The 12,139-nt window shown below is 45.9% G+C and overlaps 1 protein-coding gene across 2 annotated transcripts in view; it reads left to right on the top strand.

Annotated features, from left to right (window-relative positions):
• ndufaf2 (NADH:ubiquinone oxidoreductase complex assembly factor 2) overlaps positions 1-12,139 on the top strand; it is a 283,974-nt gene that overhangs the window by 154,155 nt on the left and 117,680 nt on the right. For both annotated transcript variants that reach the window (XM_072496979.1, XM_072496978.1), the window contains exon 2: positions 1,326-1,415. In XM_072496979.1, the coding sequence (XP_072353080.1) occupies positions 1,326-1,415 (90 nt within the window). The remainder of the gene's footprint in view (positions 1-1,325; positions 1,416-12,139) is intronic.

Genomic DNA, 12,139 nt, shown 5'->3' with positions numbered 1-12,139 from the left:
ATGAGGTGCTTCAGTTTAACCTAGAACATTGAAACTGATATCAGAAAGTCAAGCCGAAACTACGAAGAATTATCTAAAAATAGAAAATTGTGAAAATACTCGGGTCAAGCAACATCTGTAGAGTGAGAAAAAGAATGAACCTATCAGCTTCACAACCCTATTGGAGGCATACAGTGCATGCACATCTAAAAAGACACCAGACACGATTTACCGACCATGTTACGCCCAAAAGGCAGTGCGGCCAGTAGATGCCGGAAGATCCTTCTTCCGGGATCCACCCGGCTCGCCACTCCTCACGTGATGTCGCGCGGCAGCGCGATCTGAATCCCGTTGTTTGCATGTTAGTCTCACTCTAATATGCTCTCCCATGATCTACCCGAGGTGTTAGGATCTAACCCCTTCGCCTCGGAGACCTCGTGCGAGCGCTGTTCAGTGCTAGCTTACACAAGTGGGGACAAGGCAGAACAGCACTTGGTGGGGTCTCCCATGTTATCAGAGGCCCGTACGTGCTTTCCCTCTGGGCAGGGTTGCACCCTGGCAATGCTGGTGCCACCTAGGTGCCAGGCTGGCAGTGCCAAGGTGCTAAGCTGCCATTTTCCCTGCAACGGGGATCGGACCCGAGGATGCCTGTGCAGTGGGGTGTGGGTGGGCCGAGGACTCTCTTGTTGGGGGGGGGGTTCGGGGATTGCGTCAGGAGTCGAGATAGTGGGACTCCATTTTAAAATGGTGTCCCGACCTCCTCCTGCACTGAGGAGTTCCGGTGAGTGGAGCTCCTCAGTGAAGGAAACCGGAATAAGGCTGAGGTTCCGAATAGAACCAGAGTCCCAGTAGATAACGTGGTGTTTCTCGGCATTGTGAGCGCCGGGAAACACCCGGCTAAATGCACTCGTTATGGAACTCTGTTCCCATTCGGTTAGATTGCGTCCACTGATACACCAGTGACAGTTGCAGAAAGAAATATAAGTTCATTCTCAAAAGTGAGGGAAATAAATTGCTTTTGTAATTATCTAAATAGCTGAGGAAAGTTTTAGAAATGGTGCAAGATCATAAGATATTTATGTTGAGTATGTTGGATGATGTTACAGAGGTGGAAAAAGGCAATCTTTAGTGACAGACTGAATGTGAGGTCAGAAGCTCATCTCGACGTCAAGAATGACACCAATGTTGCGAGTAGACTGGCTTAATCGCAGACTGTTGTCACGAAGAGGGAAGTAGCATAGGGAACAGAGTTTGGAGCGGGAACCGAAAACCATGGCTTTGTCTTCCAATATATAATTCAACAAAATTAACCAGTCTGGTACTTAATCTTTTGTTATTGGTTGCAGGACAGACTATTCGTTCAAGAAGAATAATTGAAGCGTTCAATCCAAAAGAATTTGAATATGAAAGTGGAAACATTCCTTCTGAATGGGAAGGTAAGAGTATGCCGCTGCAACATGTAAGTTTAGAATGCTTCATAGTGGTTTGTGTTCTAGTCAGCAGTTAACTGTGGACTGGTGGAGTCTGTTCAAGCATTCTTTTCCAGTTTATGCTAACCATAAACAAGTCACTTGCCCTATTTCTGTTCCACGTTGCTTTAGGTAATGGAAGAGCCTTGTAGCTGGGAGTACTCAAGTTAAAAGTAGGAAGATAGTCTATTAATACTTATCTGCTTTCATCCTTTCCTTTAAACATATATTCATCAGTCAACAGAGTCCCGCCAATGGAAGTGAGATAGCTGGTTCGAATCAGCAAAAACTGTAATTAAATATACCTATACAAAGATTACAAAATGGCAATAGAGATTTTTTAAACCACAAATACATTATTTGTGCATTGACCTAAGTACTCATATCTGTGACCTTAAATTCTGTTGTAAAAACTTACCTGATCTGGCCTACATGTGACTCCAGATCCACAGCAACGTGGTTGATCCTCAAATGCTCTCTGAAATGGAGGGCAGCTAGTGTTTGGCAATAAATGCCGGCCCAGCCAGTGACAACCACATTTTGTAAATGAATTTTTAAAAAGCCACTCCGTTCAAGAGAAATTCGGGATGGGTAACAAATGCTGCCATGCCGTACCATGAAAGAATAAAGAAAAGAAAACAATTTTGAGAAATTATTGTAGCAATTAATGTGGGCATTATTGTAGCAATGCTGTGTGCAAAGATGTCCTGATATATTTTCATTTAACATCTCTGTAGCTGTAGCCCCTCACCCAAATAAATCATTTTAAAAGCAAAAAAATGTTGTTTGCGAGTAGAAGTGGAGGCACTGTAAGTTTGTTTTTTTATAAATTTAGAGTACCCATTTCATTTTTTCCAGTTAAGGGACAATTTAGCATAGCCAATCCACCTAGCCTGCACACAGAGGCACAGTAAGTTTATATATTAAGAATACCCATACTCAGAATTTTTTTTTTTTTAATTTAGAGTACCCAATTCATTTTTGTAATTAAGGGGCAATTTAGCATGGTCAATCCACCTCCCTGCACATCTTTGGGTCGTGGGGGCGAAACCCAATCAAACACGGGGAGAATGTGCAAACTCCACTCAGACAGTGACCCAGAGCCGGGATGGAACCTGGGACCTCGGCGCCATGAGGCAGCAGTGCTACTCACTGCGCCACCCTGCTGCCCCTCATACTCAGAATTGATTATATTGCACAGCTACAAGCAGAATGCAGGCATACAGATACGCTTTATGACAGGCTACTCCTTGAAGTTGCCATTGTAAAAATGCCAGGTTTCTGAGGAATTTGCAAGCTGGAAGCTACTAGTAGTTAAGAACAGTAGACAGGTTGACTTATAGGCATCATTGATTGCAGCATGACAGCTAAGATAATTCATTTTTCAGTAGCTAGTCTCCTGGAAAATAACACTGACAATTGATTTGTCACATCTATCATACAACCAAATCAACCTTTAGAATTCTTGACATCTATCATGTGTTTTGCAAGTTCGTTTTTTTACAAAATTCTCATATTTGATGGTCACCGGAATGTCATTTGAGTGTTCATATTTTTGTTAACTGGTATGCACTAATCAGGTTAGATTATGTGGAATAGAAATTGAGACTTGGGCAGCACAGTAGTTAGAACTGCTGCCTAACAGCAGCAGGGACCCGGCTTCGATTCCGACCTCGGATGACTGTGTGGAGTTTGCACTTTCTCTCTATGTCTGCGTGGGATTCCTCCGGGTGCTCCGGTTTCCTCCCACAATCCAAAGATGTGCAGGTTAGGTGGATTGGCCATGCTGAATTGCCCCTTGGTGTCCAAAGGTTGGCTGGGGATACAGGGCTAGAGCGGGGATTGGGCCGAAGTGGGGTGCTGTTACGAACGGTGGGCGCAGACTCGATGGGATGAATGGCCTCTTTCTGCACTGGGATTCTATGATTGTTTCACAATTGAAATATTTCAGTCCAAAAAGTTACTTTTAAAAACTTAGCTGCTTCAAGCAGAATGGAACTTCCCTGGGATAGCTAACAATTTAAACTACCTGTACAATTATCTCATGTCTTTGATTTCCCTAATTAACACTTTAACTTGGAGGCCTTAATCTCTCTGAAAAACCAAGACTTGGAGTTGATATTATTCCCAGAATTATCACTTAGCCTATTGAAGAGGGATAACAACCACACTTATTCCTGCATTTTCCAGAACAAAACTGAGCATGTGCAGTGATAATGTTCCAGCATGCATCTTTCTGACTCTGTGCATAGCAACTCCAAATATGTCTTTCCTTGCGATATAACAGGAATTGCACAGTTGTTTTTCCAAATGATTTTAAAATGAGCTGAAGCATGAGTTTTTGAAAGCTCTTATAACATTTGATGAAAAAACTTTTTTCAAGTATGTGTGTTTTATTTCCATGAGACAGAAAATGGAAGATAATTAAATTTATGCTTTTTACTAACAATTTGAAAACAGTTAAAAAAGATTTATTGTGGGCATTGTACCGCGATTGAACGGAAAATACAATTTATTTTCTGCTTTTAGGCATGCTTAGTGAGGTGTTTCTTGGAGTCTGACGCACCGAGAAACACCCCATTATTCAAAGGCACTTTGCCGTTTCTTTTGACCTCGGAGTTTCTCATCGCCGAGGCCACACTTTAGTTATTTCCTGCTGGCAAGCCCTTTGCAGATTGGGCGCCATTTTGTCTGGCTTCCCCATCTTTTCTCTCCTCTTCCACCCCCTTTCAGCCTTCCGCCCTGTTTATGACCACCCCCCCCTCCCAGCCTTGGTGAAGCCCCCTGGAACATTCCTACCCCCCCCCCCCCCCCCCCCCCAACCTGGTTATGTCCCCTGCGCTCAATCCCTGGCAATGTCAACCTGGCACCCTGGAAATGACCCTGCCAGCCTGGCACCCTCTCAGTGCCCCTGCCACCCAGTGTGGCACTGGCTGGGTCCCAGAGTGTCACCCTGCCCTGTCCCCAACTGCCTGGGGTCTAATGGCCTACGAGACTGCCCCAGATGCCATTACAATAGTTCCACGTTTGTGGAAACCAGTGCTAAACGGCACCCTGTCGAGGTCTCTCAAATGGGGCCGTTAGGTCCTGGGCGCCGTGGAGAATCCTGCAAATGCATATTTAAATGAGTCTAATGGCTCATTTAAAGATGCAGATCTGGATCATGCCCAGTGAGGGCGAGATCCAGACCGTGCCACCTTGCAAGATTTTGTTAAATTTCGTGAGGCGTTTCGAGCGTTGCAAATCTTGCGAGCCGTCTCTCGTGAGATTTAACGGCCTCGTCCCAACACCAAGTTGGGCACGACAAGCCGCTGAATCGCACCCTAATTATTTATGTATTTAGCTGCAGTGGGTATGAGGAAGACTAAATTATGTGTTTTGCAGCAATCAATCAAAAAATATTCCTTTTCTACCTCTGAGCAGAACTTATTTCCAAGCATTTCCCTTCATGATACGAACACCTCTATTCCCACAGTTGGTCCCACCCCACCTTGTTAGGACATCTGATTTGCCATTATCAAGACTGTTGCAGGCCTGCTAGATATAGATTCAAAGCTGTCCACCCCGTACATGTTTTCTTATATAACATCTATCGGCAGACTTCTTGCAACTGACTGCTTAAATTTTACATTTGTGAGAAACCCTAAATCAAAATACAGAAACTATAAGCAGTATTAAAATTTCCAAAAGGGCAAAGCTCAACCAAATGAATAATTCAAAAAAAAAAAATCTAACTGCTAGAGTGCCTCAATAATTGTTGAAAATTAGGTTTGTGACTTAAACATTAAAAAGGATTTTCTATTGGCATGATTAACTGTGCTGATCAAATTGTTTTTGTTACTTTGAGCATCATTCTTCCATAGTTTTTACATAGTAATCTCAGCCTCTCTGAAAAGCTTACAGTTGATGTTATATCATTCCTTGAGTTAAAGAGATGTGACAGCTATACCTGGACCTGCAATTCCCAAAATGTCATACTTTCAGTGTAGTCAATGTAGAGAATCTCCCTGCATTCGCACGGTTTTATGCAAGAACTTATCTGTTAGCTTATCTTTCCTCAAGCTAAAGCTATAGCTATGAATTTATTTTGTTTTTGGACCTGGGTGTCCTTGTGCACCATTCGCTGAAGGTAAGCATATAGGTGCAGCAGGCGGTAAAGAAGGCTAATGGTCTGTTGGCCTTCATTGCAAGAGGTTTCGAATATAGAAGCAGGGATGTGTTGCTGCAATTGTACAGTGCCTTTGTGAGGCCACACTTGGAGTATTGTGTGCAGTTTTGGTCTCCTTCTCTGAGGAAGAATGTTCTTGCTCTCGAGGGAGTGCAGCGAAGGTTTACCAGATTGATTCCAGGGATGGCGGGACTGTCATATGAGGAGAGATTGATTAGGTTGGGATTGTCCTCGCTGGAGTTCAGAAGAATGAGGGGGGATCTCATAGAGACTTATAAAATTCTAACAGGACTAGACAGGGTAGATGCAGGGAAGATGTTACCAATGATGGGTGTGTCCAGAACCAGGGATCACAGCCTGAGGATTCAGGGTAAACCATTTCAGACAGAGATATGGAGACACTTCTTCACACAAAGAGTGGTGAGCCTGTGAAATTCATTACCACAGGAAGTAGTTGATGCTAAAATTTTGAATATATTCAAGAGGCGGCTGGATATAGCACTTGGGGAGAATGGGGTCAAAGGCTATGGGGAGAAAGCAGGATTAGGCTATTGAGTTGGATGGTCAGCCATGATCGTGATGAATGGTGGAGCAGGCTCGAAGGGCCAAAAGGCCTCCTGCTCCTATCTTCTATGTATCTATGTTTGCGTGGGTCTCTCACCCCCTCAACCCAGAGATGTACAGGGTAGGTGAATTGGTCACACTAAATTGCCCATTAATTGGAAAAAATAATAATTGGGTACTCTAAATTTATTTATTTTTAAAATTTGGCCATCACTTCCACAATCTAGCAATTGTCCCGGACACCCTAATTCACAGAAGAGAAAAGTATTTAATCAGGTTTGCCATTTCATGAATTTCCTGTATCATAATTTGGTATCAAACTGTCTTGTATTTTGCTAATTTTTTAACTTACATTTGTCGGGTGCTGCCTTTCGGGCGTAACGCAGTTGGTAGATGCCAGGAGATCCCTCTGCCGGGATCTAGCTAGCTTGCCACATCTCATGAAATCTAATGCGATCTTGCGAGACATAGCTATGTGATACCCGCCCATTGTGGGTGGATCACATTTTGGAAAATCTGCTTATTAGAGCGAGAAGGCTAGTCTTGCGCTAATGTGCATGTCCACGATCTAACCAAGGTTTCGGGATCTAACTCCCTCACCTCGGGGACCTTGGGCGAGCGTTGTTCAGTGCTGGTCTCCACAAACGGGGACCAGATGGAACAGCACTTGTGGGTGGATCACATTTTGGAAAATCTGCTTATTAGAGCGAGAAGGCTAGTCTTGCGCTAATGTGCATGTCCACGATCTAACCAAGGTTTCGGGATCTAACTCCCTCACCTCGGGGACCTTGGGCGAGCGTTGTTCAGTGCTGGTCTCCACAAACGGGGACCAGATGGAACAGCACTTGTGGGGTCTCCCAGGGGATTGGAGGCCCCCAGATGCTTGCCCACTGGGCAGGGTGGCACCCTGGCACTGCTGGTGCCACCTGGGCACCTTGGCAGTGCCAGTCCGATGCACTGGCACCCTGGCATTGCCACCTGGGTGCCAGCCTGGCACTGCCTAAGTACCCAGGTGGCACTACGCAGATGCGGGGGGGGGTGGGCATGGAACCCTTTTAGATAAGTTGGGGCTTTGAGGAGATTTGGTGGTCGCGTCAGGGGGTCGAGAGATTGGGATGTCATTTAAAAATGGCATACCGATCTCTTCCTGCACAAAGTAGTTCCGGTGAGCAGAGCTCCTCAGTGCAGATCTAAGTGCAGCCTCGTGCAGATTGAAAACAGATCTAAGTGCAGCCTCGTTGGGGAGTTCCCCGCTGAGGCCCCGAATCTACCTGAATGGGAACAGAGTCCCGTTCGATAGTGTAGAGTTTCTCAGCACTCCGCAGACTGGAAACACCCAGCTAAATGCATTCGGTATGGGACTCTGTTCCCATTCCGGTAGATTGTGCCCCTTGTTCGTAAATCAGCAACAAATCAATATAAAGGAAGTGCGTCGGTAAATAAATTGTACCAAAAACTTAATCAAATCATGCAGGCAGCCAAATCTTCTGGTCCCGCCACTGTCAATGGGATTTCCCATTGAATCCACCCCATGGTTGCCAGGAAACCTGTGGTGGGGGTGCGGCATCAGTGGGTGTGGAAGACCTTGCCCAAAAATATTAAAAATTGTACTACCGTGGCTTCAGTCGGGAAAGTTTCTGACTTGGCAGACTTGTCTCGCCAAAAGGCCGTTAGGTCCAATTTTGCTCCGGGGAGATGGGGCAGGGTCAAGTCAGGTCCACTGACCCCAGAAGCAGATCGTGGGCAGCTATGAGGGCAGGCAGTGCCGAGGTGAGTTGGTTAGAAGGGCTGCCTTGGTTTTCAGGTTCTTTATCGCAGTTGGTTTAGATGTTGTTCGGCTTGTAACCCTTACCTCTCATGTCCCCATGCCACCTGAATGCCATCCACTCACTTTCCATGCCCACTCATACCCTCCTTGCCAGTTGAAGTTCTCCTTTGGCCCCTTATACCCCCTTGGCTACTCAACCAATATCCACGGAGTGGAGGTGTTGACCTTGGGTAGGGTGCTCTTTTCAAGAGCCGGTGCAGACTTGATGGGCCGAATGGCCTCCTTCTGCACTGTAAATTCTATGATATCTATGATACCATTAGCTGTCCTAAGGAGCCATGTGGTGATGAAATAAATACATGACAGCAAAATACATGACAGCATTGTCACCATGTTTTCACCACACGGACTGTAGCAGTTCAAAACCAGGTCAATCACCAACACCTCAAGAAGGGCAACTGGGGACAGCAATCAATGCCCAGAATTATTTTTGTTAGAAACTATCACAGTTATACAGTTTTTTTGTTTTGAGTGTCCAGTATAAACAAAAGCAAATAAGTTCACTGTTTAGAATGCATTAATAATTATAAATTAAATTGATCTCACATGTAACATCCATTTAAAAAAAACCTTCAAATATAGGAACCAGTATTTTTTCTCAGAAAATGTTGGAATTTATGGTTTACCTTGAGATTGATTGGTAGAGGAGCGAGAGGGGCTGTTTAGCATAGGGCTAAATCGCTGGCTTTGAAAGCAGACCAAGACAGGCCAGCAGCACGGTTCAATTCCCGTACCGGCCTCCCCGAACAGGCGCCGGAATGTGGCGACTAGGGGCTTTTCACAGTAACTTCATTTGAAGCCTACTTGTGACAATAAGCGATTTTCATTTTTTCATTTCATGAACATAACTAATGTAGTATTCTATAAATTAGATTAACGTGTCTTTAGTATATAGTACTTTACATTGTATGCCATACAAATTCAGTCACCAGACAGGCTTCTGGACTCCTCCACTGGACTACAAAAGGGTTTGGTGCACTGGATGTTCTGGCACACCTATCTAGCTTCGAACAGAACGTCACGATGAACAAACAAATGCTGGTGCAGACTCAAAGGGCTTAATGGCTTCCTTCTGCACTATAACAATTCTGTGGCCCTACAATAATTTTTTTCTTCTTTCATGGGATGTTGGCATTACTGGCAAGGTCAGTATTTGGTGCCCATCCTAATTGCCCGTGAGAAAGTGATGGTGGGTCGTCATCTTGAACCACTGCAGTCCATCTGGTGTAGGTATGCCAGCACTACTGTTGCGGAGATGCCGCTGATATTGTCACTGTGCTAGTAATTCAGAGACCCAGGGTGATACTCTGGGGACCTGCGTTTGAATCCCACAGGCAAATGGTGTAGTTGGAATTCAATTTTTTAAAATCTGGAATGTCTAACGATGAAACCATTGTCAATTGTCGTTAAAAACCCATCTGGTTCACTAATGTCCTTTAGTCCTGATCTGGCCTACATGTTAACTCCAGACCCTCAGCAATGTGGTTGACTCTTAAATGCCCTAAATATGGACAATAAATGCTCCCCAGCCAGTGATGCCCGCATCCCATAAAACGAATAAAGAAAAAAAAAAAGTGATATAGCTCCAAATTAGGATGGTCTGTGGCTTGAAGAACTTGCAGGTGGTAGTGTTCCTTTGTGTTTGCTGCCCTTGACCATAGGTAATAGAGATTGTGAATTCAGAAGGTGTTGATAGTGGGGGATTCAACGATGCTAATTCCATTCAATGTCATGAACGGACAGCTCCACTTCTGGGGTGTTAAAATACAGCTCTCCCCTCAAACGTTACCCAGAGTTTGGCCAGGAATAACATCCCAAATTTTACCTTGCTTTTGTGCAGTGCTGATTTTGCCTTGTTGAATTCAGCCCTTTTTTTGGCCAGGTCCGCCCCAATGTCCTGATACACTCTAATGGTCTTCCCTTCCCACGTGCTCTGTTTCGTTTGCCGGGCCCACTTTAGGATTCTCCCGGTCTTGGAATCGGTGCAGCTTGGCAATAATTGTTCTGGGCTGTTACCCGGCTTTGGGCTTGGGTTGGAGCGACCTGTGCACCCTGTCTATTTCCGGTGGGTTTGGGAATACCTGATGGTCTCAGGGAAATATTGGTGACATGAATATATCAGGTAAATCTAAGAAGTTGGAATATTTTCTGCTGGTTATATATTTTTTAAATGTGTGCAAAGATGTAAGTTAATTAAGATGTGGAGACCACGTGATGAGCGGCGAGACAAAGAGGGACTCTGGTCTGCACCAGGAAACATCTCTCCCAAACCCTCCTGACTCAGTGAGAAGGAAGGGGAAAAAAAAGAGAAGAGGGGGGGGAAATAAAAGTAAATAAATAAACAAAGAGACAAGGAAAGAGAGAAAGGGAGGAAGGTAACCAATCACAACCCCCCAACCCCAACAAAAAAAAAGCGAGAGGAGAGGAGCTAGGAAGTGAGAGCAACCCCGGGGAAGGAACAGCAGCGGGAAAAAAAAGTGAGACAGACAGATGGCTGGAGGAAAAAAAAAAACCAAGGCGAAGGGACAGCGAGACGCAAACAGCAGCAGCAGAGAGGGTAAGGCGCATGAGCGGCGGACACGCAGGCAGGCGGCCCCACAAGACGAGACGGAAGTACAGGCGAGCCTGAAAGGGAAAACAATGGCGGACCAAGCAGCGGAGCATGAGCAGGACGCAGCAACCAGCATAAAGGAGGCTCTCTGGTCGGAGCTCCAAGCAATGATGAAGGAGACGATGCACAAAATGCAGCAGACCATCAAAGGCCTGGAAAGGGATTTGAAGGAGCAGAAAAAAACGATTCTGGAGTTGGAGAGGGTCGCCTCGGACCAGAGCGACAGGGTGATAACCCTACAAGCCGAGGTCATGCCTGCCTAACCAAAGGTTAGTAACGACCCAGGGTAGCCTAAGAGGGAAAGTGGAGGACCAGGAAAATATGTCCAGATGCAGAACATTAAAATAGTGGGTCTGCCAGAGGGGATAGAGGGCAGAGACCCAGCAGGCTACATCCCCCAAATGATGGGCAAGCTAGTGGGAAAGGAGGTATTACCAAACCCACCGGAAATAGACACATAAATAAACACATAGGAAATAAACCGCACAGGTCGCTCCGACCCAAGCCCAAAACCGGGTAACAGCCCAGAGCAATTATTGCGAAGCCTCACTGGCTCCAAGACCGGGAGAGAATCCTAAAGTGGGCCCAGCAAACGAAACAGAGCACGTGGGAAGGGAAGACCATAAGGGTGTATCAGGACGTTGGGGCGGACCCGGCCAAAAAAAGGGCTGAATTCAACAAGGTGATATCAACACTGCACAAAAGCAAGGTAAAATTTGGGATGTTATTCCCGGCCAAACTCTGGGTAATATTTATTTTTTTAAAAATATATATTTATTAAAGTTTTTTAACACGATTTTTCACCCTTACAAACAATAACCCCCCCCCCCACCTCGTAACAAAATAACAAGAAATCGCACAGAGCAAGATATATACATGGTAAAATGATATGTTACATAGCTTCGTACACTGGCTCTCTCCCGCACGTGCCAGTTTCCCCAATCCTTCATGTTATCTCTTGCTCATCCACCCTCCCAGGCAAGCCCCCATTCCCCGCCCTCTCAGGACTCCCCCCCCCCCCCCCCCCCCCCCCCCCCCCCCCTAGGTTGCTGCTGCTGCTGACCGACCTTCCTCTAACGCTCCGCGAGATAGTCTAGGAACGGTTGCCACCGCCTGTAGAACCCCTGCGCAGACCCTCTCAAGGCAAACTTAATCCTCTCCAGCTTTATGAACCCAGCCATGTCGTTTATCCAGGCCTCCACGCTGGGGGGCTTCGCCTCCTTCCACATTAGCAAGATCCTTCGCCGGGCTACTAGGGACGCAAAGGCCAGAATGCCGGCCTCTTTCGCCTCCTGCACTCCCGGCTCGTCCACTACTCCAAATATTGCTAGCCCCCAGCTTGGCTTGACCCGGATTTTCACCACCTGAGATATTGTTCCCACCACTCCTCTCCAGAACCCCTCCAGTGCCAGGCATGACCAAAACATATGGACATGGTTCGCCGGGCTTCCTGAGCACCTTCCACATCTGTCCTCTACCCCAAAAAACCTACTCAACCTCGCCCCCGTCAAGGGCGCTCT

This window comes from Scyliorhinus torazame, chromosome 3 (assembly GCF_047496885.1).
Source record: "Scyliorhinus torazame isolate Kashiwa2021f chromosome 3, sScyTor2.1, whole genome shotgun sequence".
NCBI classification, from domain to species: Eukaryota; Metazoa; Chordata; class Chondrichthyes; order Carcharhiniformes; family Scyliorhinidae; genus Scyliorhinus; species Scyliorhinus torazame.
The sequence above is the reverse complement of the archived record's forward strand: the minus strand, read 5'-3'. Positions and strand labels throughout refer to the sequence as shown.